Source organism: Theobroma cacao, chromosome 2, assembly GCF_053813885.1.
Source record: "Theobroma cacao isolate CCN51 chromosome 2, ASM5381388v1, whole genome shotgun sequence".
Lineage (NCBI taxonomy): Eukaryota > Viridiplantae > Streptophyta > Magnoliopsida > Malvales > Malvaceae > Theobroma > Theobroma cacao.
Genome location: NC_142640.1, coordinates 49,012,578 through 49,039,896, shown reverse-complemented (window position 1 = coordinate 49,039,896; position 27,319 = coordinate 49,012,578). Strand labels below are relative to the sequence as shown.

The following is a 27,319-nucleotide window of genomic DNA, read 5'->3' as shown; positions in this document are numbered from 1 at the left end:
AAAACAAAGTTAAGAGAAGAAGAGCAAGAAAAAAAAGAAAAAGGAAAAAAGAAAAAGAAAAGAAATAAGAAAAGCATAGAGATAGGGATAGGAAAGTTTAAAGATTTTTATAAAATAGAATAAAAAATAAAAATTAAAAAAATCCATTGTTTTTTAGTCCTGCAAGACAAAAGTACCATTGGTACATTTGTCAGCATCTGATTTGGCCAGGTGTTTGGTTTAGTCTTATAGGACTCTGCTTCTCAACTCTCCCCTGTTTTTTTTTTCTCTTTCCAAACAGAACCTCACTAATAATTAGCAAGAAATGTTTTTTAATTAATTTAAGCCTTTATTTGGCAACAGTAACTAAAACCCAGGTGCTAATTTATAAAAGGGGAGATGTTGTAGCAGAGTATTTAGGAAACAGAGATTTCCTCTTTCTCAAACTCTTGAACTTAAACAGTGAAAAAAGAAGAAGCAAGAGATAAGCAAAGAGATAGAGATAGAGATAAAGAGAAAAAGAAAAGTTTTTTGTTTTGGGATTGTTTATTTTACTAAGAATTTCTTGCTTTCTATATCTGATATTATTATCCGTTTACTTTTTCATTTCTCACAGAAAGGGAGAGAGAAAGAGAAAAGAAACAGAGTTTATTTATATTTTTTGTTGTGTGTGTTTTGTCAATATCATTGGTTGCACGTGGAAACCCAGAAGGTAAATTCTCTTCAGCTTCTTTCCTGAAACAGAGTTTATTTATTTTTATTTTACATTTATCTGTTTTTTCTTACGTCTCTATTATATAAATAATTATTTCATTTGTTGTTGATTACCCATCTTTCATCTCCGTCTGTTTCTTTGCTTCTCTGCCACCACCTATCTCCTTTCTTCTTCTTCTTCTTTGTAAGCATTTCCCACTTTTTGTTATTTGTTTAAGCTAATGAAAGTTTAGATTTTTCTTTGATCAGAGCTTTGTTTTTTATGTTCTGGGTATAACTGATTTTGCTGTGAAAGTCATCTGTTTGAGACATATCAAATTAGTTAAACTTTTGATTTTGCTTGATCTTTGGACTCTGATGATCGTACCCTTTTGTTGGATTGCCTTGTTGTGTTCAATTTAAAGTTTTAAACACCATGCATGAAGTGATGGGCTTTTGGCTAATATCACCTGGTTTTTTTAAATTTTTGTTTAATAAATCTTGAACTGTGTTGTTGAGGGTTTTTTTTTTCATACATATATAAAACTATTGAGACATAGATTCTGTTGACTGTTTTGCATGATCTAGAATTTTGATGTTTTATTAATTTAACTTGATGCCTGTGAGCTGCAAAAGTTACCGGCTTTATTGTCTGCTGCTACATTTTCTTTTTACTGTTCAGGTGTTTTTTTCATTGTTCTTCTTGGAACGTTTGCTGGAGATATTGCTTATAATTAGCTCTACTGGCTCTGTTAAATTCTTAATTCTGATCCCCCCTCCCCCCTCTTGTTGTTGACACTATAGTTGGTAAAAGTGTCAAAAGCATGGCTCTTTCTGGGGATAATAATGATAGAGGAGAATTGAGGATTCATGAAAATTTGGATGAGCTAAGGACGGATTTGGCTGACTATATTGCTGAGTTATCAGAGGCTGCGGTGAAGGAGCGGGGCGTCTTTGCTATTGCATTGTCCGGAGGTTCTCTCATTGGCTTAATGGGGTATCAATGCATTCCTTTTCAATGTTTGGTTATTTTTGGTCTTGTGATTTTGGTGTTCTTCCATTAAAGTTTTTAGTGGAAACAGAAAACTCTGTGAAGCTCCTTATAACAAGACTGTAGACTGGGCTAAATGGTATATATTTTGGGCGGATGAACGTGTTGTGGCAAAAAACCATTCTGATAGCAATTATAAGCTTGCAAAGGATGGCCTTCTTTCAAAGGTTCGTATCTGGATTCATACTTTATTTGATGTTTTCTGGCTACCCTTTTATGAGGGTTTGTTTTGTTCTCAGAAAGGCTGAAAGCCACAAATGAAATTGCTCAAGGATTGAATGCTATCTTGAGCATTTGCAACATTTTGTTTCCTTTCTGCTTTCCAAAAACCAAATGAAGGGAAATTGCAATAAGAGATGATGTTTTCTGTTCTGATATTGGTATCTGATAAGGATGTCTCTGTTCGATCTCATTCTTTTCCTGGATTTTCCTCCTTTAGTTAACACACAGTACAGATTAGTGCCTTCATATTTTCTGATTAGAATGATACACCCTTTGGATCTTGAAATATTAGCCTTTGCTAGCAGTTATTAATTGCTTAAACCTTACCCTATGATGGTAGTATTAGTTTACATATGATATCCCCCATCTGGTTACTCATTCATTAGTGGATTCCTTATTTTCAGTGATTCCTGTGTTTGCTCTTTGAATTCACCTCCACCATGTTATGGTTATCTTCCGACATTCTAAGTTAAATATATGTTTAGCAAGTATGACGTATTAGGATTATTTTTCTGTTTATTATTTGGCCATCTGATGCAGGATCAACTTTGACATTAGAAGGTGTGAAATTGAGTATTCTGTCCTCTCTGGGCAAGTGTTTACTAGCATGAATGTGTTAAGTATCATCTATGATGTTTTGAATTGAACTAGATGTTTGGTTTAAACTACAAAAACTTTCTTACTACTGGGGTTTTAGTATTTTCATAATATCTCTGGAAACTTCTTCATTCAGCTCAGGTTTATTATGACCTTCCTGTTTTATATGGTCAATCCTGCAAGTTGAATTTCCTTTACCAGGATATAAAATTTCATTTTGTTCACTATGCCATCTTTGACTCACCACAATACAAAGAACAAATACATGATGCAAACAATAATTTTTGCTCACTTAAGAGGGTTGTACTGGCAGGTTGGGGGTTTGAAAACTTGCTGTAACAACATGGAAGTGTAAATTTCCACATGATTTGAAGAGCTTTTTCTGGTGGTTCTACCCTTCTAAGAACTTTTGAACTTTTTTGAGTTGCTCATTCCACTGGCACATTGAGGATAGCATGAAGCATGCATCTTTAGGACATCGGATATTATCAAAGTGCACGTCAAAAAAAGATATTATCAAAGTGACCAAGATGACTGATGGTTCTGAAAAGCTAAGGGCCTTACAGTGAAACTGTCGTTTTATCTTTGGTAATCCTTGTAGACTTGTTTTTCAAAGATGAAGAGTTTGTCTGTTTGGATCCTTGATGATCAAAGTCAGACAGGTTTGGGAGCTTTTAGGACTTGCTGATCTATTACCGCTTCTTGGGCTATACCTTGTCCCCTCTCCTTTTCTTCTTAACTTTTTCTCAACCCTTAACAAAAATTTGATGAATTACTTTTCAAGTTGTGGTTATGGGGAACATTAAGTGACCTAGCTAGCTTGTTAGTCATGTTTTGCATCCCTTTGAGTAGCTAGTCAGCAAAATGACTTAACTAGCATCAAACTAAACTTGACTATGATAAAAGTTAGATTAACAATGTATATTTCTTTTTATCTTATCTTTAGCAAGTGGTCGAAGAGAAATTTATATTGAATCATTATAAGAACATTTGTGTCAACAATGATGCGGTTTTCTTCTATTGTCTAGATGGCTGCATCCAGATTTAGTGTCATGGTGTCACCACTTTACAAGTTCTGAATTTGGCAACATTCTTCAATGGATAGATTGATTGAAAAATCATGCTTCAGCTTATTTTGATAAGTTTTACGCGTAAGTTGTATATGCTCTCATGATTTATGCCTTTAATCTCCAGGTGCCAATTGTTCCAAGTCATGTCCATTCTATCAATGATTCAGTTTCAGCAGAGGAGGCTGCTGATGAATACATGTTTGTTATTCGGCAGTTAGTGAAAACACGGATGGTAGGTGTTTCTGACATTAGTGACTGCCCGAAGTTTGACCTTATCCTTCTTGGGATGGGCCCTGATGGTCACATTGCCTCGCTATTTCCTAATCATTCAGTGCTTGATGAGACAGACGAATGGGTAACTTTCATCACTGATTCCCCCAAACCACCACCTGAGAGGATAACGTTCACTTTGCCTGTCATCAATTCAGCGTCCAATGTAGCAATGGTTGTGACAGGTGAGAACAAAGCAGAGGCTGTGCATTCGGCAATCGATAACATCGGACCTGACTGCCCATCACTGCCTGCACGGTTAGTCCAACCGTCGAAAGGGAAGTTGATATGGTTTCTGGACAAGCCAGCTGCATCAAAACTAGACGGCTTCCAATTCTCTGAGTAGGGTCCAGGTTTTTTCTTGTCAAAGTGTATCTTTGTATGTAGTGGAGGGTTTTGAAACCTGTTGATCCTCATCCTCGATTAGTTCCTGGCTTCTTTTTCTTTTGACTTTGGGTTAAATTCTTCATTTCGGTTTCTTCCTCTCTTTTCTATTTGAGATGGGAAGTGTGAAATCCGTTTTGTAAGGAGAGGTAAATAAACGTTGGGTTCTTAATGCAAAAGCTTTTTCTTGGTTCAGGTTCCATTTAGACCGTTTCATTGGGAAGCCATACGAGTGAAATGTGGAGCAGCATGCCTACTTTGTTTGACATACACCAAATATATGAAGGGGGAACATTTTCCTACCCTTCCCATAACAGCCCCAATCTTCTGACCAGGATAATCAAAGGAAATCAAACTGTGGCAATAAACATTTGCATGGCTTAAAGATCCATCTATCTGTTGTGAAGATGAAATATAATCAATGATTACTTCGGAATTTGTGTGACGCATCTTTGTAAGATGCCAAATAAAAGCCTTTCTCAGTCATAAATGAACAGATACTGAACTATTCTACATCATAAAAGCTGTTCTTTATGCACATAATACAGAATAGAGCAGCTGGAATAATCGATATCATTTGTTTTGTGTGTGCAGGAATTATTATCATTGATTATCTGATAGTTACTCTACAACATAAGCTAAGAGCATCCTGACATGAAACTTATTAGAGGCTTCCCGGTTCCCACCGAAGAATATTTTCACACTTATGGCATCTCCTAATATTAAGGGTCGTCAGCATCCGAATCTTTGGCTCAATGGTAGATGCATGTATTCCTTACTCAGAGAGTAAATTTGAATTACCCTTCCCCACATTAAAAATAAATAAACAAAGGGTTGAGATTAGGGATTGAAAGCTTCCTGAATTGCAAAGCTCACCCAACCCCCCCTCCACCCAGTTCCCTACCCAAGAAAAAAAAAATCAAAACAAAAGCAAATGCCCTTGACATCAGTTGGATAGCTTCAACTAATAATCACACGGATGATGATTGAAAATAAAATATTAAAATACCTATCCACCTTTTGACATCAGTTACAATAAAAGATTAGCTTCTTCGACCTACTCTTAGTTATCCAGAATTAAATAATGGAAACTATTTAAATATGTCCAATCTCTTTCAAGAGACTGAAGCTGATTAGGCAGCATATTCTACATGGATTAGACTAAACCCTCAACAAAGCTATCAAAATTTAAGCTCCACAATATATAACTGAAGAACAAAACTTTATTAGGACAGGCTCCAACATGCCACGAACGAAAGTAGATATGCTAAAATTAATACTTTCAATGAAAAGTGCCCTCTGACTGTACGTTTCTTAGGGATGCCATTTTAGTTCCTCTCACTCAAGGAAAGTAAGTACATGTTCAATTGAACATCTTCAGTTAAAGGTGTGTAGTACAATAAACCTTTCATAGTCAAAGTATTGTTGTACTGCTTGCAACAATAGCATATTCTACAAAGATAAGATCAAACAACTTTTAAGCTTTATGAGAAAATCAGCAATGAGTTAGATGTTTTAACAATAATTCAATGATTTTGTTCCAAAGATCTAAAAGAATCTCTTCTTTTTTTTCTTTCTTTCTAGGATGGTAAGCTCTGCAATGTTCATAAATGTTGAAGCAATTAATACTGAGCAACTCCTGGGATTGGAATATATGAACTCTTCATTCATTTCAAAATTGGTTTTCCTCAATTAACAAGATTTAATTGAGTGGCACAGAGGCATTCAGTGTACTTTACAGTGGTATGAAATTTCCTAAGGCATATGATGAAATAAACTATATGAATCAGTATGACATCCAAGATCAACTTACAGACTCCACCAATGTGCGATATTCCCTTTCTGTTACTGATCTTATGCCATTTAAATCAGGAACTGCTTCTTCTTCTTCTTCTTTTTCTTCTTCTCCTTCCTTTTCTATTCCTTCCCTTGGAGGGAAGCCACGTGTGCGTGCAACTAGCCATTGGTCTATGACCCCACAGTCAATTGCATACTTGATTGTGCATTCTAAGTATCCTTTATCTGTAATGAGATCTGGCTGAACTGTCAACATTCTCAGGAGAGCTGAAATATTTGTGAAAAGAAAAAAAAAAGATGGATAAGCTGAAATTCCAATAACAGTAAATAAACCATGATTGCCTAACCATGCATCAATAATTAGTCAATAATGAGGAAAAATCAATATCAAAATCATCTACCACCTAAATCTTTAACTTCTCCGTTATAGTGAGCAGATGCCTTATGCATACAAAATAATAAATCATATCAAATCGCTTCCAGCAAAGATCTTACATAAAGTAAACAATGATAATTAGCCAACCTTCATATTTTGTTTTAGCTAGCCTGACTAAGCAGTTTTCTCAAACACTAGGATGTCAAAGGAAACATATAATGAAAATTAATAACACGATAAATTCTACATTACTTTTTAACATAGATCTATTAATTTGGGAGCTTGTGGGTTATCAATTACTTATTAAAATTAGCAAATGATATGGTCAAACTGATAGCTGGATACCTAACCATAACAATTCCCCTATTTGAACATGAGCCGGTTGAAATAGACCGTCAAAGAGCAATTCCTGCAAAAAGGGTTAACTACACATTGAGTGGTAAGCTATAACAACTGCTCAGTCTTCTCCCTTTGAGCCAAATGATGTTTTTAAATGGGGAAAAAAAGGCTGAGCTTGGCAATGTACCAAGCTCAACAGTCCCTATGTATAATGACTCCAAAATAACCTACAAACTTTCATGTAGCAGAGAGCAGAGATAAGTAGATCCACAAGTCTGTACCTGCAACAATGCCATCTCCAGATGCTGACATATCACAAGTGAAAGGGGTTATGGGAGCATCCTCCATCCCATGCGCTGCACCATTTTGCTCCTTTGTGTAATAGTGTATCTTGGAAGTCCCATTTGTTACAAACAAAACCTTAAGGTTTTCATGCCAGAGTGGTTTGACCACTTCATGATCATAATGGATAAATTTTGATCTGGCATTGTTCTTGGTGTCAAATTCTTCAGTAGGCTTGATTCCACAGAGAAACTCCAGTTCTTGCTTAGTAACCTCAATAACATCAGCAAGGTTCCATGCTTCTTGTATGAAAATCTTGGTCTCTTCATCAGACTGCCACAGTGGCAGTGGAAGGTTTACGTCATAGAAAATAACCCCTCCTAATTTCTTTGACATCTTGATGGCTTTCAATGTAGTTGATCTCATGTTTCGATCAAGCAGAGAATGTGTGCTGAAATAGAACATCTTTGCCTACAAGGAGGTTGTTAAAGAAGTCAATAATCTCTAGGAGCAATACAGCTTTCTTATAATAGAGATATTAAAATTGTTGAAGTAAAGAGGTATGGCCCATCTTATAATTATAGATAAGTCATTTCTTCCATTGTAAGGACATTTATATATGGGTGAGTAATTTTGCATGTTATAAGCAGCCAGTTGCGAATAGCCAGAAAATGTGAGACTATAGAACAGAATGTGCACAAATCTAGAAATCCCATAAATAATCAAACCCAAAGAATGAAACTGGAAAACTCTCATGTTGAGGTTGACAAAATAAACACAAAATAAAAAGGTTGAAAGCAACAAATCATACAAACATATTGGACAAAGTTGGAATAATTGATGGAAGAACTCAGAACATATATAGGCACTTCAACAAATGGCTCCTTAGCTTCTGCTCTAAGCTGAAACTTTCTCACAGATATACTATACTGTGTTAATAAAGACTACAGAGCTTTTCTATCAATTTTTTTTCCTACCAATTTACTGAAACATTATCCTTGTAATTATCAGTTTCTCTTTACTAAGAAGACAAGCAGATACATGTTCAAGTAAAATAGTAGTGTAATATCATGAGGTTTCCCTAACCATATATCATTAAAAAGCAACGATGCCAAAATCACATGAATTACTTTTTGCACACTTACTCTATTACCTCTTTCAGCACATCAATATTGATCTCAGACTTGGACAGAGAATCCTCTGCACATGATCTGAGACTGGTCATTCTCAAGCGTCCTCTTTTACTAACTTTCATCTGTGATACAGCCGTTGCCCTTCTACTATCAATTAGAAGTGATCGTGTTTGAACATTGTTCACATTTAAATAGCATAGCATGGCCTGGCCATAGTCATCATCGCCAAGTTTTCCCATAAAAGCAACTTTACCACCCAGGCTTGCAAGAGCAAGAGCAACACTGCCAGCAGATCCCCCAGGTGCCCTAACAAATTTTTCTGCGGCCCATATAGCATCCTTCATTCTCTCATGGATTTCATAATCTACAAGTCTGTTGGCTGGTCTTCCTGAGGGAACAAAAGCATGCTGTGCAGCTCCAAAGCAACAAACAAGTGGAGGCCAGCCATATGTGTAACTAATATCTTCCCCTTCATCTATATGCAATTCAAGGTCTTCCTCACTCTCATCACCTGAATTTGTCATTAAAGTAGAGTCCTCTATATCACTAATTTCAGATTCACTTTGTTGCTCTTCCATACTATCATCCTTCTTTTTAGTCCTTCTCCTCCTCACCTTTTTCTCAGTTTTCTGTTCATCAACACTAGTAGAAGCTGATGCCACTGTGAATAATAAAAGTATCAATTTAGCAATAAATAACTGATTTTAAATCAGCAATAGGTATTAAGCATGTTTAATGAGGCAAGACATTGATGAAATTGCAAGGTTGTACCTTTCTTTCTAGACCTTCGTGTTTTCTTATTAGCTTCACTTGATCTTGACGTGCTTTCCTCCTTAGCAGCATCATTTTTTACCACCAATTCAGAGTTTTCCTCGGGCACATCATCTTTTGCTTTCTTCCTAGTTCGTGTAGGAGTTCGTCTAGTGGTTCTAGAAGCCTTCTTTTTGACAACTACCCCATTTTCACTGGGTTCCTCTTGAGTTGAAATGGCACCATTTTTCTTGGCTGAGAGACACCATTTATTCTGCAACCAGAAATCCTGAGGTTGCACTAAATTGGGCGCTGGGTGATAAATTGAATTCGAGTTCCACCTGCACCATCAGAAAGCAAAATAAAAAAAATGAGAAAGAAAGAAAGATCAGCATAGATAAATATTGGTTTACAAGTGAGCCAAGGCTTAAGCATAGTTAACTGAGCTCTCACGTAGTAATGTCCAGTATACACTACCATACATCCAATTTTATCAATCATCCACATGTCCAGCACCAGCAAATTCCTCACCCCCAACCTCCAGATAAAAGCCAACACACATGCACAAAGCCCCACAATAACACACAAAAATAAAAATCTAAGCAAAACCAGATAACATTTTAAATTTCTTTCAAAATCCCAATAAAAGGGAATGTCGATTCACAGTGTAAATAGTACTGTTAGGAAAGCAAAAACACGGGTCTTTGGCTGACATGTGACCTCTGCTATCACCAAGGAAGAAAAGAAAATATTTTTGGAGCAAAATGGCAAAGCAGCATTGGAGCAGCTGAATTATAAAATGGGCATCCACACAAAGGAGAGACACATTCAAGTTCACAACATAAAAACATGGCAAGGACACAGCAACGATTCTACCCCATCAAAGTGAAATTACAAAAGGATATGAGAAGAATACCAGTTGCAAAAAAACATTAAAAAAGGAAAAAAAATACTGCTAAGACTTGAGGTAAAGAGAGATGGAAGGAACCTGGAAAGTGAGAGAAAATGAGTAAAAGAAAGGGATGCCATTGATAATCTTTAATAGCAATCTCTACTAATTTGCAGTTAAGCAGAGCATGTAAGAAATGAGAACCGTCTCTTCTTGTTGTGGGGGTTTTAAGATTGGAAATACAAATACAAGAGAGGATAGAGGGAACCGAGGGGTTTTAGTTTTACACGCTCTCTCCCTCTCTCTCCCTCTCTCCCTGAGAGATATATTAATATTAAAAAAGAAAAGAAAAAGAAAAGAAAAGGAATAGGACTTAAAACGGTGAGTTTCACTGCTCTCCTCTGGTTAAATGCTGGGAGCCTGGGATGCCTCTCTCCACACCCCAGCCTCGTTGCTTGGATTCATCAAACACTTCCACTTTATTTCCTCTATGCAGAAAATGCAGGGAAGATACCTTTTTTCTTTTTGGTTTGTTTGGTTCTTAGTTAGTTGAATTGGAGACCCATCAAAGGGTTTTGTACTTTGCTCTTTTTCTGCAATCTATAGCTGCAGTGTTATGCTGGCAATTGAGCAAAGCTCAAGTGAAAAACAAATAAAGCTTTAAAATTTTTCCTTGAGAAGAAGTTGAAGAAACCGCTTCATATGAATCTTTTCAAGCAGCTTTTGCCCACCAAAGGTGGGATTATTGGTGCCCAGAAGTATTGTAGAGGTAAATATCAAATGTGGACTTGTTTTCTATTTCCTCTATTGTTTTTAGATGAATGGTTTTACTTTCTGCTTATATATCAATGACCAAATTCAGCTCTTGCATCTGTCGATTGCACTGATTCACTGTAAATTTCTTAACACTGCTCTTAACATGTTGCTTTACAATGGAGAAAGTTTGGGTTTTCCCGGATATAGTTGTGACAATTAGGTTCAGAAAGTAAATATTTTTTGTTTAAGATATCTGAGTTGGTGGTGAATTGGTGATTGATTTAAATGGAAAACTAGTTTTCGTGGTTCCATCTGTTTACCTAATAGTAATTGCAAGAAACAGAACATTAATATTGGTACATGTTACTGCAGCATCATAATAATAATAATAATAATAATTTTTGTAACATTTACTGCAGCATCTTTCTGTGCCTTTCTTCATACAACCACAGATCAATCAGTGGAAGTTCATTCTCCGGACCAGGAAGTGGTGATTGCTTTAGGAAGCAATGTGGGTGACAGACTTCATAATTTCAATGAAGCCTTGCAGTTAATGAGAAAATCAGGTATAAAAATCACAAGACATGCTTGTTTGTATGAGACTGCTCCTGCCTACGTCACTGATCAGCCCCGATTTCTCAACTCTGCTGTTAGAGCTGTTACAAAGCTAGGGCCACATGAACTTTTGGGAGTGCTTAAGAAAATTGAGAAGGACATGGGTCGTACTGGTGGAATAAGGTATGGTCCAAGGCCAATTGATCTAGACATCTTGTTTTATGGAAAGTATCGAATTGGTTCTGATATACTTACTGTCCCCCATGAGAGAATATGGGAGCGACCATTTGTAATGGCCCCATTAATGGATTTACTAGGATCTGTTATTGACAATGATACCATTGCTTGCTGGCATTCTTTCTCAACAGATTCAGATGGACTACTTGGTTCATGGGAGAAATTGGGTGGTGAATCCCTCATTGGAAAGGAAGGGATGAAAAGGGTTTTACCCATTGGGAATCGCTTATGGGATTGGTCAGAGAGAACCTCAGTCATGGGTATCCTTAATCTGACCCCAGATAGTTTTAGTGATGGTGGAAAGTTCTTATCTGTGGAGACGGCTGTTTCTCATGTTCACTTGATGATTTCAGAAGGAGCAGATATAGTAGATATTGGTGCACAATCTACACGGCCCATGGCCTCTAGGATATCTGCAGAAGAAGAATTGGATAGGTTAATCCCTATCTTAGAAGCTGTTCTAGGAATGTCTGAGATGGAGGGAAAGCTCATATCCGTGGATACTTTCTATTCAGATGTTGCATTAGAGGCAGTAAAGAAAGGGGCTCATATTATAAATGATGTATCCGCTGGGCAGTTAGATCCTAACATGCATAGGATTGTTGCTAGCCTTGGTGTTCCTTATATCGCTATGCACATGAGGGGAGACCCTACTACAATGCAGAGTAGTGACAACCTGCAGTACGACGATGTGTGTTTGCAGGTTGCCTCTGAGTTGTTCTCAAGAGTTAATGATGCAGAATTGTCAGGTATTCCAGCTTGGAGGATTATCCTTGACCCTGGAATTGGATTCTCCAAGAAGACTGAACATAATTTGGACATCCTCGCAGGCTTACCAGACATTCGTGCAGAGATTGCTAAGAGAAGTTTGGCTGTGTCTCATGCTCCCGTACTTATTGGACCATCAAGAAAGAGATTTTTAGGTGAAATTTGCAATCGTCCTGCTGCGGTTGAAAGAGATCCTGCAACCATTGCTTCTGTCACTGCTGGGATTTTGGGAGGTGCAAACATCGTCAGGGTGCACAATGTTAAAGACAATGTAGATGCTGTGAAAGTTTGTGATGCAATGCTAAAAGAGTGGAGAACTCGATCATAATGCTAGGAAATGCAATCATTTCGGGTCATTCATTCTTATACCCTGCCAAAGCCAAAGAATTGTGAGCTAAACGGCTCATGAAGTTTTCCCATATATTGTTTTTTTCATTTTTTCGCCTGTTCTTTTGTTCTTACACCAAACTTGTATTCACATTGGATGGAAAGTTTTGTTGTAAACTTTAATCATTGTTTATTCTGCATTTGTTTGAAGATGGACTAGATATAAACCAGCTAATTATTCTGTGAAAGGCACTGCAAACTACCTGTTACCAGCAAAGCTGCAATGGTTGACCAGAACCATATGGAAATTTCATTGGGGCCCCTCTATGGGATGGTTTTTTAACAATGTTTTTAATGGTTGGAGCAGTATAATAATAATAATGTCAACTTTAAACTGGAAAACTTGGAAATCACAATCAAGGCTTAAAGCTGTCAGCAATTTTTTATTAGTTTGTTACCACGCCATTGCCAGGGTATACATCTAGACTGATGTAGTGTTGTCTCCATTGGTTAGGTGAGAGCGTACGCATCTTGTTCTTCCATTCTGGGTCTTTGATTAGTCCAAAATTGTTACTATCATTCTTCTTCTTTGATTTACGCCAAGTTGAAATATATAAACAAAATAATGAATGAAGAACACCCATTTTTATCTACTAATTATTAATTTTGTTTCCCGTCTAATTGTCACCAAATGATTGACTGAACAAAAGGAAAGTTGATAACCCCACACATTCCATCCTTCTTTCCAGGGCCATTTCGTTTTCACTCTGGTCTGCTTCTCCACCTTTCCCTCTCTCTCCCTCCCTTCCCTCCTTCCCCACAGGGTTTGGCGTCGTGAGACTCTAAATGCGGAAATGGTCAATCAACAAACAAGCCCCTCTGACCAAATAAAATCTTTGCCGTAGGTTGCAAACTTGTGAAACAGTGGATATGTTAATATTTGAAACTGAAATGCATGCAGGTCAACCTAAAGTCTTACTTTGCTCGAGTAGATGAAAATGCAAAGAAGGTTCTCTTTCAGAACATTGTCTGGAAATGATCATGTCGGTAATATTGCAGGAAAAGAAGAAGACAATCTTTGTCATACCTTCTTGGAAGTTACAATCAGATAGAAACAGATCAAAGAGGATCTGAGAGTTTGAAAACGAGGGCCCAGTTCAACGCGGGAAGTTGCAAACAGACAGAAACAAGACAAAAAGCACGAGAGAGTTCAACGCGGCTAAGGTATTAGCTGTTCCACATCCATGGAAAAAGAGTCCAAACATTTTAAACTAAAATGTCTTTACTTACTTTCAAGAATTACCAACATAAATTTATAAAATTAATATTTTAAATCAAAAATAAAAAATTTATTAATATTTTAATATTTTAAATTATAAATAAAAATATTAATATTTTACAAAAAATTTTTAAATTATTAAGTGAAAATATAAATTAAAAAAATGAAAAATACAAATAAAAAAATTGTATTATAATAAAATGTTTAAGTTTTTAATTTTATATTATAAAATATTTTGAATTTAAAAATTAATTAAAAGTATTAATATTTTAATCATAATAATATTTAAATATAAATAAAACATTAATATTTTAAGAGATTAGTGATTAATTTATAAATAAAATTTTAAAACTTAAATAATAAATTATAAATGATTAATATGTAAAAAATAAAATAAAAATAAATAATCATAATAACATTTAAATTATAAATTAAATATGAGTATTTTATAATGTTAATGATTAAATTATAAATAAAATATTAATATTTAAATTATCAATTTTTAGTATCTTAAATAAATTATAAATTATTAATATTTAAAAATAAAATAAAATAAAAATAAATAATCATAATAATATTTAAATTATAAATAAAATATTAATATTTTATAATATTAATGATTAGATTATAAATAAAATATTCATGTTTAAAAATAAAATAAAATAAATAATAATATATATAATAAATCATAATAACTATTTTTATTTTATTTATAGTAACAAACTATGTAATAATTATTCTCTTATTATATTTTTATAAAATAACTATTTTATTTTATTTTTAGTCTGTTCCGCTATCAGAAAATGTAGTAAAAATGCTTATCATCTCTGCTGTGATAGAACTCAAAAAACTGTATCTTTATGTTTTGCTTCCTTGAACAGCAACCTCAAACAGGGTAGCTACTGTGTCTTAATTGAACATGGGGTTGAGTCGAGTTTGACATTGCAAAAACTTTGTCGGTGGCAGGGTAGGGGAGGCCGTCGTCCTTCTTGTGTCTGTCCATTACGATTCCAAAATCATGGGTTCCCCGCCTCATTCCTAGCCGTGTTATTTTCTTTTAGGCTTTATGGAGTAAGAATTTTGCATCTGAAGAAGTGTATTTCAAGTTATAAGCACAAAAACCTTTTGGGAGTAAAAATGACAACATGTAATGCTCTCCGAAGATGGTTCAGATTGCCTGAACGACTGGTCATAGTTACTTTTGGTATTTCATCCTTTGCTTAATTACTCTATTCTTATATTTTGTTTGCTCTTTTTTAGTAACATTTATTGTTTTATATACAATGAATAGTGAACAATTTAGAACTAGGCATGAGATTTTGAACAAACTTTTTGTTAATCAAGGAGCTAGTACAAAGTGTTTACATGGATGCCAATCATTTTAGAGAAACTGATATTAACAATGTATGATCAGTTCAATGGATTGGCATTCATGAAGGTGAAAACTCAAATCTCTTTTGCAACTTTTTTTCTCAGTGAATTGTTTAGAAATTCAGGAAATGACTCTCTGAAAACAACTTGAGCTTGAAGAAATTCCACATAAATCATTTCCCTCCAAAATGATGTAACTATATACGTATTGGAGAAGTGGAAGAGAAGTTATCCAAAATTCTCCTGCTAACTATTAACCCCAAAAAATTTCCTTCGGGCTCAATAGGTCTGCTCCTCAGCAAGGGAATGATGACTTGTGCACTTTTCTTTTTCTTCTTCTTTGATAAACGTCAAGTTTAAATACCCATTTTGAATTAGCTATGAATCTTCGTCAGCAAAAGATTGATTATTAAGAAAAAGTTGAAAACCCGGCACATTCCCTCTTCTTTCCGGGGCCATTTCGTTTTCACTCTCTTCTGTGCTTCTCCACTTTTCCCACTCTTTCCCTCTATACTTCCTACATGGTTTGATGGTACTAAATCAAGAAACAAGCCCCTGAGCACATAAAATCTTAGCCGTTGGTTGCAAAGGTGTGAAAGGGTGAATAACTGAATATGTTAATGTTTGACAACAAAAATGCATGCAGGTCAACCTAAAGTCTTGCCTGCTGTAATTGAAAAGGCAAATGGGCAGGGCTCAGCCACTGCCCGTTCTTTCGCAAACCATTGACTAAAAATGATGGAACAAGAAAATGTTTGACAACTTCTTGGAAGTTTCAATCAGATAAAAAGGAAAACAAGACAAAGAGGAGGACAGAGTTTCAAAAGGCGGCTCAGTTACTATAAAAATGCTTGTCATCTCTGCTGTCTTCGAACTCAAAACTGTATCTTTATGTCTTGCTTCCTTGAACGGCAAGCTCAAACAAGGCAAGGGCGACATTTCAAGTTGTAAGCACAAAGCCTTTTCAGCGTAAAAATGACAACATGTGGTGCACTCCGAAGATGGTTCAGATGGCGTGAACGACTGGTCATATTCACTTATGGTATTTTATCATTTGCTTAATTCATCTATTCTCATATTTCGATTACTCATTGAAAACAACTTGCTCTTAAGAAATTCCATATAAATCATTTTTGATGTAACTATATACATATTGTGGAAGTCGAAGAGAAGTTATCCAAAATTCTCCCGCTAAATATTTTTTTTTTTGAAAGATTGTAGTTTCATTGCAAAGAAGGGTGGAATAATCCCCTTCAAAATACTTCCGCTAAATATTAACCCCAAAAAATTTCCTTCGGTCTCAACAGGTCTGCTTTTCAGCAAGGGAATGATGAGTTATGTGCTGGCAAATCTTATGACATTCCTCACAGATCTCTGGAAATTGAAACTAAAAGAAGCTGCAGCAATCGTCAATCTTCAAGAAGGTCTAAGGAATATGTTGCAGATATGCGTTGCTCTCTGCATAGATGCTTGCCTTGGTTATCGATGGATGTTGATTCTATCTAGTGTTTTATATTCTACTGTAAGATATTTACAACAAAAAAGAAACAAATTAAGTAATAATCTTCCCTTAGGTATCAATGGATGTTGATTCTATCGAGTGTGATGCAGGGACTTGGCCTTTTAGCATACTCAGTGCCTCCATACTTTAACAAGTTGAAACATTCACCTTTCTGGGAAGGATTAGCTCTTGTGATTGTTGGTGGAGCTGCACAAGTTATTCCCCTTTACTCCCTTTCTTTTGAACAAACCAAGGTTGTAAGAGTTCCAGAACACTGTGAAGCAACAAGACTAAAAGTCGCCTGTTGCTTGGGCAAGGTACGAATAGGAGGCTGGCGGCGGTTGCAGCAGAGAATAATCAGATGGTTTGGCATCGGATTCATGATGCTGGGAGCCATAACATCAGTTTATGGTTTCATCTATCTTGAAGATGAATGGCATCAGCGTTTTTTGAGATCTGCCATTGCCATAGTAACGGGTTTACTTTGGTTTCTTTGTGGTTTCCCCTTCTACGGCCCTCGTCGACTGCAGCCGAGTCCTCTTTCAACTATGCTACGTACCTTGATTGCCGCGGCGCGGAAGAGCCATCTCAATTACGGAGGAAATTTGGAACAACTTCATCGTGATGATGGGAAAGAAAATCCACTCCTTACAGACCATCTTGAGTGAGTCGCTCTTAATTTCCCTTCTAGTTGATTTTTTTTTTTATTTTTTGTGGTTGGGGGGGTGTGGTGTGTTACGTATGGGAGGTTTTTTGGTTGATAAGCAAAATCTGTATATTTCATTCCAGCAGGAAAAGAAATGCCGGTGCAAGTCTTTGGCCTTAAGCTGGCGGAAGACTTGTTACAGCAAATGCACACTTCCTCCATTCACAATAACTCACTCCCCTCTCTTCATCCTGTTATTCACACAGCCAGTTCCGGACCCAGGCAAAACAAGCTTTGAGTGCCGCCTCCAAAGGAAGTGACACTCACTTCCACCTGGCACCTGGCTAATACAACCTCTTGCAGACCACCCCCCAGTCACTCTACGACTCGAGACCCCGAGTTTCAGTATGTGTGTAGTCCTATTTATCCTCTTAATCGATCATCGCTCACCCAGGTTCATAGCGGAGGTACTGACACACTCAGTATCCCTTAAACCTTAAACCTTAGTCTTCAGGAAAGTAACAACCTTAGGCCGGGCTTAAATTATTTCAGCCCCCATGATTGTTTCTATTCTGACCAATTTAAACTCTTAGTTTTCGGACAATTATTTCTTTTTTTTTTTTTTGGCTTTTTCATGATTTGTTCATTGTTTTTGTTGAATGTACCCTTATCAATCCCTAAATACAGGTGGCTCAACAAGGCTGCAGTAAAAGAGTCATCGGCTGATGATAATCTAACGCCGGAAGAAAAGAGATGGAGACTCTGCACGGTGAAAGAAGTAGAGCAAACAAAACTTCTGTTAAATATTATTCCAATGTCTGCAACTTTCATCGTGTACGGCATGGTGAAATCTCTTGGCAATACCTTCTTCATTGAGCAGGTAAGCAGCATGAGCGGTGATATCTCAAGCGTATTTTTTCAGATGATCCAATGGTTTTCTCAAATTTCAATCAAAAGAGGGTATAAATTTGTGTTTGAAAAACGAATAGAAAGAATAAAGGGACGCTACTCTGATGGAGTGAAGATTGGCATAGGTATGCTGTCTTCTGTAATATGTTGCGCTGTTGCATCATCAATTGAGTCTAAAAGGTTACAAGCTTTGAGTAAAGAGGGCCGGTCAAATGATCCGGATGCTACTGCCCCCATTACAGCATTTTGGTTGGTTCTGCAGTTTTCTTTCCTGGGTGCAATGGAAGGATTAGCTGGTGATGGCATCCAAGATTTCTTTGGTCATTATGCTCCAGATTCAAGGAGATATGGACCTGTATTTACTAGCTCACTCACCGGGTTTGGAACAGTACTTAACATAGGATTCATAGCTTTTCTAGATTATTACAGCACATCCAGACACACAGAGATTTGGCTCGGTGATAGTATAAACCAAAGTCGGTTGGATTTAATCTATCGCGCATATGCTATGGTGGCCCTGCTCAACTGCTTTATCTATGCTTATGTCTCCTATCAGTATTCTTATGATAATATCATAGGAAGACCAGAAGAAGAAAAAGAAATACCATTCTTGGAAGTGAAAGAAGAAGAAACAGCAGAAGGAGACCAACAGAACAACCAAGAGCAAGATGTTGAGTTGCAAAGAATTCCTGTGCGTTAGCCTACTGATTTATCAAGAAATAATTCAGTTTTCTATGTGCCTATATATGTACATATGCTAAGGATTTTACGTGTATTGTTTGGAGAGGTATATGTAGCGAAAAAGTAAAGAGACTGTGAGAGGGTACTGTAGGGTGTTTTGGTCTGTGAATATGAGATAATGAAAGAAAGAATTTGTAAGTCTACTCTTTCACCTCGAAAATTTGTTAGTGGAAAGGCTTTGAGAGTTTTTTGACAAAGAAAAAAGCTCTTGTGTTCATGTGTTTCTACTCGCTTAATTTGCTTTTCCAAATATCCAGCAATCATTTTGACAGATCCTTCATATGATGAAAGATAAATTGGGTTGAACTCTATAGAAATTCTTAATTAGAATATCGAAATGCCAAGCATTCAGAAAGCCCACTATCAAATCTAGAACCTGCTAACTATCCATCAAGACACGAGTCACCTTATTAAATTGAAGCAGAGCATGACACTTAAAACCTGTTGTATTAAAGCTTATACTCATTCAAATATTGCAATAACTGAGGTTTTTTGGGTGCCAAATGACAAAAGCCAAGGATGAAATGCTTTTCATGAACTAGTATTTTATTACTGAGGGACGGATACCCACAAAATCACCAATTTCCTACATTTCCTCAAGCTCATCTAACTGCTTCAAAACTCGAAACAAACAATCTTGACAACAAAAACCTGTCCCCCTTGTATTAATGTATAGAATTTTCCCCGTTTGTCAATGCTGTCATGCATGTGTTACTAATGAAGGTAATCAATTGATCAAATCCTACCTTCAGATTTTAAAAATAACAATGAATAAATGTTCTTAATCCTTATCCACCTATTTATTCAAAATTTGGGGTAACATTTCCCTTTCAGCTGCCAATAGGGAAAAAAATCATATTGCTTTACTTCTTACGCAGGTATAAGAATCCAACAACCACAGATATGCCAACAACCGCCACAGGAACACCCCAGTATTGCTTTGTCAAGTCCATGAGCTTCTGAGAGTAATCAGCTGTTTCCTTCTTGGAGGAAATTTCAAGTTCTGGGATGATTGCGGAGGGTGTGTCAAGCTCACCAACGCAAAAGTTCTGCATGAGCTCTTTCGCACTTTTGCTGTGTCCAGCATCTTCAAAATCATCTGTTGCGTCTTTCCCTTGCCTTCAACGAATTTAAAGAAAGCATCTTATTTTGGGGATTTTTTATTTCATAATGTGGACATGTTTCGCTCCAAAATCTGTAAGAAAATTATCAGTCGGAACCAAAGATTTGTTGAAGATGGAAGCCGACTTGCAGCTTGGCACGAAACTTTAAAAGCCTTTGGTAAAGTGACAGTCATGTGATTGTCGCATGCTCTTTTTTATTTTTGTTGCTCAGCGTGCTGTGCACATGTTTTCTATTCTGTTATTTTCATTTTTATTCCCCTTTTTTTCCAGGCTGCTGCCTCGTTCTTTGTAAAGGCCACGCAGCCTATTTCTTTTGGTTTAAGTACGTAGATGAAGAAAAACTATGATCGAATTACCTGTCGATATTTAGATTTGATGATATTTATTAATTTGCTTATTTCAAAGACACATGTTAAATCAATTCATTTATGTATCACATATTTATACCTTAAAATAATTTAAAGATAATATTTAAATTGAACCAATCAAAATTTAATTATTGATCATCTAATTTATTTTTAAATAAATTAAGATAATTTAGAGATAATATTTATATTTTTTACCAATTAAAATTTAATTTTTAGTCATCCAATTTATCTCTAAATAAATCAAGATAATTTAAAGATAATATTCATTTTTTTCACCAATCAAAATTTAATTATTAGTCATTTAATTTATGTCTAATAATTATGATAATTTAGAGATAAAAATTAAATTTGATTATTTAATTTATCTCTAAATAAATTAAGATAATTTAGGAATAACGCCTAACTTCGATCAATCAAAGTTCAAGGACTCAAAGTCCAGTCAATCAAAAGACTTTCAATGAGTCATCATAATTTATCTCTAATTAAATTAAAATAATTTTAAAAAAAATTCAAAAAAATTACATTCTCATCAAAATCTCCCATTTAGCATTATAAATAAGGGCTCCTCTGAGCCATTTGCATTCATAAGAAGGCATGCAAAGATTCAGAGCATTTTGAAGATTGAGAAGAAGAGAAGATTTTTGGAGTGAAAATATCAAGCGGCAACGAAGTTCGGGATCAAGATATCAAGTATAGTTCGTGATCAAGATCAAACAAGTCCTCAAGTGAAGTTTGTGATCAAGCGAGGTTCGTGATCAATCCATCAAGCAAAATTCATCATTAAGATATCAAGTATAGTTCGTGATCAAGATCAAGTCGTGAAGACCTTTGAAGAAAAGATATCAAGTGTTAGTGATCAAGATCAAGTCGTGAAGTCCATTGAAACGAAGATGTCAAGTATAGTTCGTGATCAAGATTAGGTCATGAAGACCTTTGGAAGCGAAGATTAAGCGAAGTTCGTGATTAAGACTAAGTCCAAGTTTATGACTTTTGAAGATGAAGTGAAAAAATTAATCAAAATTTTTTTTAGAGATTATAACTCACATAAAGTAGTTGTATTTGTCTCATAATTCTCAAGTCAATAAATTTCGATAAGAAATTTGTGTGTACAAATTTTTGGCACACTCGGTGGGACAGTCTTTACCTCTCATCTTCTTTCTTCAAACAAATCTCCAAATATCTTCAAATTGAAATGGCTTCCAAAATAAATCTCACTAGCAAACCTATTGTCAAGCTTGCTAGAGCGAATCTCGCAATCTTTCCAACCTCATGTTTCAACACATCCATATAGTACTCGAAGAAAGACAAAAGCTCTTAATAAATTACATGGGCAAACTTTCCCAATCCTTAACCAAAATCCTCTATATGATGCTTCTTTCCCAAGTTCTACAAAAGTCTCTTCCATACAACTTGCTTCGTCCAAAAGATCAAGTACAAGTCAACTCAAGAAGTAGCTCTGTTTTATCATCCTCTAGCCAAAGTTCTTCATCAAAAGCAAATTCTGGAGTGATAGCTGTCACGACAATTGGAACAACATCTCTAGAAGAACAAGTTGCGCTTTTTGCGAAAACTGTGGAATCTCTGATGACAAGCATTAGAGAAAAGGATGAACAAATTGCCTCAATAATGGCAAAAATTAGCAACCTTACTGGAAAGGTACCAGTTGATCTTGGGCAAAATTAGTGCCAAAATCATCAAGATAATAAGGAGAATTCCACTGCGAAAGTGGAAAATAATTTCCAATAAAAACCCAACAAAGTGGTCACCATCAGCCAATTGAAAGAATTCATTAAAGAAGCCATCAAGGACCACAAACTGGAAACAATAACAACATTGAGGAATCAACCATTGCAGCCATTAATGCAGCTGACCCAACCAAAACTCAGGTAAAAGCAAACTTGAACAAACGATTTTTGAAACAAAATGTTAAACACAAACATACTGACAATAAATGTATATTATAGAACATCAAATACAAGATACGTGCAACAACTATTGATATTGATTGTAATAATGGATTGTTTTATAATTCATGTAACGAACATGGGTTGGCCTACGATTCTGTACTAAAAAGTATTGGTGCACTCAACATGATGCAAAGACACTGCTGCCAACGTAAGTAAATAATGAACCTCTTATATTCTTACTTATCTTCATTTCATGAATTCAATGCTTTCCCAATTTCTTTTTATAATACCACACTGAAGAAAAAAATTTGTGGTGGATATTTGGTGATCTAGCTCAAATAGAGCAAACATTTACATATTCTTAACATTTAAAATCTTAACATTTTGGTCATTTTCTTTGTTTTAGAATATGGATGTTTATGATCGACTACCGTTTTTCTTACATTATGAAAATCACTGCTAAATCCACCTCAATCTTCTTCACATAGTCAAAATCTTCATTTCTGTCTTCTTAATAATGAATTAAAACAAACAAATATACATGAACACAAGTTTATGTGTTTGTATATTAATTTTATAAACATATTTATAATTCATTGTGTTAGATACTATCCATTACATGACATTGTCTGGACCTGTCAAGGCCTTGATCAACCAAACAAGGACATTCGTAATAGGTCTGACACTAAAGGCAATTACAACAGGAATTTCAAATTATAAACTATTCGATTGTGATGTGATGGCAAACCAAGAACCTGCCACTCCAACTTCTACAAGAATTGTTGCATCCTCAACACCTCAATTAACAATTGAACAACTAGAGGAGCAGCTTTTACCATCACCAATCAGTACACAAGTAGCTAGAGAATTTTTCCCAGAAAACATTCCTCAGGAAAAGGCTGCCACCAGCCAAAGACAAGAATCACCTTAGAAAAAAATACAAAACCAGGATTACAATACAATAAACTTCATTTTACATATTTGCACTTCATTTTACATATTTGCTCTTCATTTGATTGTTATTAGGTTATTTTCTCCTTCTTTCATATAGTTTGAACTGTAAGCATGCGATGAAAATGATGCATTTTGAAATATATCTATATTCATTTGAATGTTTAACATTTTTAAAATTCACACACATTTTTAGCACTTTTGATGAACGATTTATAGCTTAGAAATCAACACTAAAGTTTTAAAAAAATTAGATTCTTCTACATATTTTAAGAGCTGCAAAGAAACAGAAGGTCTTTTTTATGGATAATGAAATTTTGTTATTGATGGATGTTAAAGTTTGTCTCTTTTAATTGTTCATACGTACACTTTATCAATGCTTGATGTAAGTTGTGTATTACTCATAGAATTTTAATCTTTTTTGCTTTGGTTCATGAGTTGTTGAGATGAAAATTTCAAATAATATATGATACTGCTTAATTACTCTGCCATTGTTTGCAAACATGGCACACATTGAACCTAAACCTTGATAGAAGCGCAGCATTACTGAAATTTTTGATTTATCTATAGCTAACATGAAATCTTAACATCTAATTGCCAGCTACATATTAAGATGGTTCATTTTTTTGTTCGAGGTGGCATATAATATTACATACTATAATTATATTTTTTTTGTATATGTTTCGAATGCTAGCTGAATATCGAAACACTACTTTACCCAACTATATATATTTTGTAATAATAACAATGACATCTTTTGTGAAACTTCGAAAAAGCCTTATCCTGATTTCTACTTACAAGCACTACCTTTTGCACCTAACCAATGATAATGATATAAAATTATAAATTGTTGTAATATTACTTTACGTTTTGTGTTGATATCTATATATTTATATATTATATTATGACCCTAGGTTATAATATTCTAAGACTTTCTACTAGTGATTATAACATTTTATATATGTAATTTTGAGTACATGAATTTGCTTTAGCTTTCATCTATAAAAATTTAATAAAATGAAAAATATGATAAACATAACTATTATGACATGTATTATTACATCCATGTGCAAAGCACGGGTACATTTCTAGTTACTATTAAAAAAGAAAGGACAAGGAATAAGGCTTAAAACGGTGAGTTTCAGTACTCACCTCTTTCTCTGGTTAAGAGATGGAAGCCTGGGAACTCTGTCCATGCCGCAGCCTTTGCTTGGTTTCATCAAAGACTTCCACTTTATTTCCTCTAAGCAGAAAATGCAGGGAAGGTACTCTTTTCTTTTTTTTTGTTTTGTTTGGTTTTTAGTTAGTAGAATTGGATACCCATCAAAGGATTTTCTAATATGCTCATTTTTTGCAATCTGTAGCTGTAGTGTCATGCTGGCAAGTTAAATATCACATGTGGACTTGTTCTCTATATCCTTTATGGGTTTTAGATGAATGGTCTTATTTCCGTTCAAACATCAATGGCCAAATTCAGCTCTCTCATGTGTCTGTTGCACTGATTCACAGTAAATTTCTTAACACTGCTCTTAACATGATGTTTTACATTGCTTTTCAAAACAAAAAAAAACGTGATGTTTTACATTGGAGAAAGTTTGGGTTTTCCCGGATATAGTTGGGACAATTAGGTTCAGAAAGTAAATATTTTTTGTTTAAGATATCTGACTTGGTGGTGAATTGATGATTGATTTATATGGAAAACTAGTTTCCGTGGTTCCATCTGTTTACCTAACAGTAATTGCAAGAAATAGAACATTAATATTGTTACATGTTACTGCAGCATAATAATAATAATTTTTGTAACATTTACTGTAGCATCTTTCTGTGCCTTTCTTCATACAAACCCAGATCAATCAGTGGAAGTTCATTCCCGGGACCAGGAAGTGGTGATTGCTTTAGGAAGCAATGTGGGTGACAGACTTAATAATTTCAATGAAGCTTTTTAGTTAATGAACAAATCGGGTATAAAAATCACAAGGCATGCTTGTTTGTATGAGACTGCTCCTGCCTATGTCTCTGATCAGCCACGATTTCACAACTTTGCTGTTAGTGCTGTTACAAAGCTAGGGCCACATGAACTTTTGGGAGTGCTTATGAAAATTGAGAAGGACATGGGTCGTGCTGGTGGAATAAGGTACGGTCCAAGGCCAATTGATCTAGACATCTTGTTTTATTATCGAATTGGTTCTGATATACTTACTGTCCCCCATGAGAGAATATGAGAGCGACCATTTGTAATGGCCCCATTAATGGATTTACTAGGATCAGTTATCGACAGTGTTACCATTACTTGCTGGCATTCTTTCTCAACAGATTCAGATGGACTATTTGGTTCATGGGAGAAATTCGGTGGTGAATCCCTTATTGGAAAGGAAGGGATGAAAAGGTTTTACCCATTGGGAATAGCTTATGGGATTGGTCAGAGAGAACCTCAGTCATCGGTACCTTTAATCTGACCCCAGATAGTTTTAGTGATGGTGGAAAGTTCTTATCTGTGGGGACTGTCATTTCTTATGTTCACTTGATGATTTCAGAAGGAGCAGATATTGTAGATATTGGTGCACAATCTACACTGCCCATGGCCTCTAGGATTTCTGCAGAAGAAGAATTGGATAGGTTAAACCCTGTCTTAGAAGCTGTTCTAGGAATGTCTGAGATGAAGGGAAAGCTCATATCCGTGGATACTTTCTATTCAGATGTTGCATCAGAGGCAGTAAATAAAGGGCCTCATATTATAAATGATGTATCTGCTGGCAGTTAGATCCTAACATGGATAAGATTGTTGCTAGCCTTGGTGTTCCTTGTATCGCTACGCACGAGGGGCGACCCTACTACAATGCAGAGTAGTGACAACTTGCAGTACAATGATTTGTCTTTGCAGGTTGCCTCTGAGTTGTTCTCGAGAGTTAATGATGCAGAATTGTCAGGCATTCCAGCTTGGAGGATTATCCTTGACCCTGGAATTGGATTCTCCAAGAAGACTGAACATTAATTGGACATCCTCACAGGCTAACCAGACATTCGTACAGAGATTGCTAAGAGAAGTTTGGCTGTGTCTCATGCTCTCGTACTTATTGGACCATCAAGAAAGAGATTTTTAGGTGAAATTTGCAATCGTCCTGCTGCGGTTGAAAGAGATCCTGCAACCATTGTTTCTGTCACTGCTGGGATTTTGGGAGGTGCAAACATGATCAAGGTGCACAATGTCAAAGACCATGTAGATGCTGTAAAAGTTTGTGATGCAATGCTAAAAGAGTGGAGAACTCAATCATAATGCTAGGAAATGCAATAACTTCAGCCCAGTCATTCTAATACCCTGCCAAAGCCCAAGAATTGCGAGTTAAACAACTCATGTGAAGTTAAAAATTGTGAGGAATAACTTTATTTAATAAGAGCATTTAAAAAATAATTATTAAAATATATTTAATTATTTTTAATTATATTTAATCATGATTTGATAAAAATATTTTTAAAAATATTTTAAATAAATTAAACTATTCATCAGAATTTCTCTTTATTTGTACTTTCAATTTCTCTCCATCACTATCCAGTTCTTTTTAATTTTATCGATTTCTTTGTTTGACATTCACCTGCTATGCTCCCGATTTTTCTCTCTCGTATTTTCAGATTTCTCTCTTCTGTACTTTCGAGACACCAAGTGATGGTTTTGATGTGCTTGGAGAGGGTGACTATTTGGAGAATTTAATTTTTAGGTATTTTAGATGAAACTAAAGTGGTAGAAATAATTACAAATGTTTAAAATAGTTTTTAATTGGATTAATTTAGAACTTAGATACCAATAAACTCAAGAATTTGAAATTTATAAACTTAGGATTTCAAAGGAAATTTTTTTCGACTTTTAGTCAAAATATGTGTTTTAGATAAAAAAATTTATGTTTTGATTTATAAAAACATGTTAAAAATACTTTGATTGGTGCCAAATAGTAAAAAAACAAAAAGAAATGAAGATAGTTTGGAAGATTTGAAGTTTTGGTTTATAAGTAATAACAACATTTTAAACATTAAAGTATAGTAAAAGTTTTTTGA

At 35.3% G+C, this 27,319-nt stretch overlaps 4 protein-coding genes and 1 pseudogene across 7 annotated transcripts; 4 read left to right on the top strand and 1 right to left on the bottom strand.

The window, feature by feature from the left end:
• Positions 1–262: 262 nt before the first annotated feature.
• Positions 263–4,468, top strand: PGL1 (6-phosphogluconolactonase 1). Of its 2 annotated transcripts, none has more exons than XM_007045762.3 (4): positions 263–691; positions 1,477–1,669; positions 1,755–1,890; positions 3,737–4,468. In XM_007045762.3, the coding sequence occupies exons 2-4, from the start codon at positions 1,497–1,499 to the stop codon at positions 4,226–4,228; spliced, it is 801 nt and encodes a 266-aa protein (XP_007045824.1). In that variant the 5' UTR covers positions 263–691; positions 1,477–1,496; the 3' UTR covers positions 4,229–4,468. The 2 variants fall into 2 exon arrangements, with proteins under 2 accessions (XP_007045824.1, XP_007045826.1); XM_007045764.3 differs by lacking the exon at positions 263–691 and adding an exon at positions 743–877.
• A 273-nt stretch (positions 4,469–4,741) lies between these two features.
• FLN2 (fructokinase-like protein) lies at positions 4,742–10,135 on the bottom strand. Of its 2 annotated transcripts, XM_007045760.3 has the most exons (6): positions 9,932–10,135; positions 8,965–9,284; positions 8,214–8,854; positions 7,060–7,531; positions 6,080–6,330; positions 4,742–5,166 (listed from the first exon to the last, which is right to left on the bottom strand). In XM_007045760.3, exons 1-6 carry the CDS (start codon positions 9,970–9,972, stop codon positions 5,107–5,109), a joined length of 1,785 nt encoding a protein of 594 aa, XP_007045822.3. In that variant the 5' UTR covers positions 9,973–10,135; the 3' UTR covers positions 4,742–5,106. The 2 variants fall into 2 exon arrangements, with proteins under 2 accessions (XP_007045822.3, XP_007045823.3); XM_007045761.3 differs by lacking the exon at positions 4,742–5,166 and having other exon boundaries at positions 5,912–6,330.
• Positions 10,136–10,257: 122 nt separating this feature from the next.
• LOC18610227 (folate synthesis bifunctional protein, mitochondrial-like) lies at positions 10,258–12,668 on the top strand. The gene is made up of 2 exons (XM_007045758.3): positions 10,258–10,601; positions 11,008–12,668. The coding sequence occupies exons 1-2, from the start codon at positions 10,535–10,537 to the stop codon at positions 12,474–12,476; spliced, it is 1,536 nt and encodes a 511-aa protein (XP_007045820.3). The 5' UTR covers positions 10,258–10,534; the 3' UTR covers positions 12,477–12,668.
• A 2,095-nt stretch (positions 12,669–14,763) lies between these two features.
• On the top strand, positions 14,764–19,063 carry LOC18610226 (protein NRT1/ PTR FAMILY 5.5-like). Of its 2 annotated transcripts, none has more exons than XM_088803298.1 (4): positions 14,764–14,958; positions 16,433–16,647; positions 16,737–17,290; positions 17,960–19,063. In XM_088803298.1, the coding sequence occupies exons 1-4, from the start codon at positions 14,892–14,894 to the stop codon at positions 18,879–18,881; spliced, it is 1,758 nt and encodes a 585-aa protein (XP_088659424.1). In that variant the 5' UTR covers positions 14,764–14,891; the 3' UTR covers positions 18,882–19,063. The 2 variants fall into 2 exon arrangements, with proteins under 2 accessions (XP_088659424.1, XP_007045819.3); XM_007045757.3 differs by lacking the exon at positions 14,764–14,958 and adding an exon at positions 16,019–16,167.
• Positions 19,064–24,443: 5,380 nt separating this feature from the next.
• On the top strand, positions 24,444–26,546 carry LOC18610224 (folate synthesis bifunctional protein, mitochondrial pseudogene; annotated as a pseudogene).
• Positions 26,547–27,319: the final 773 nt, after the last annotated feature.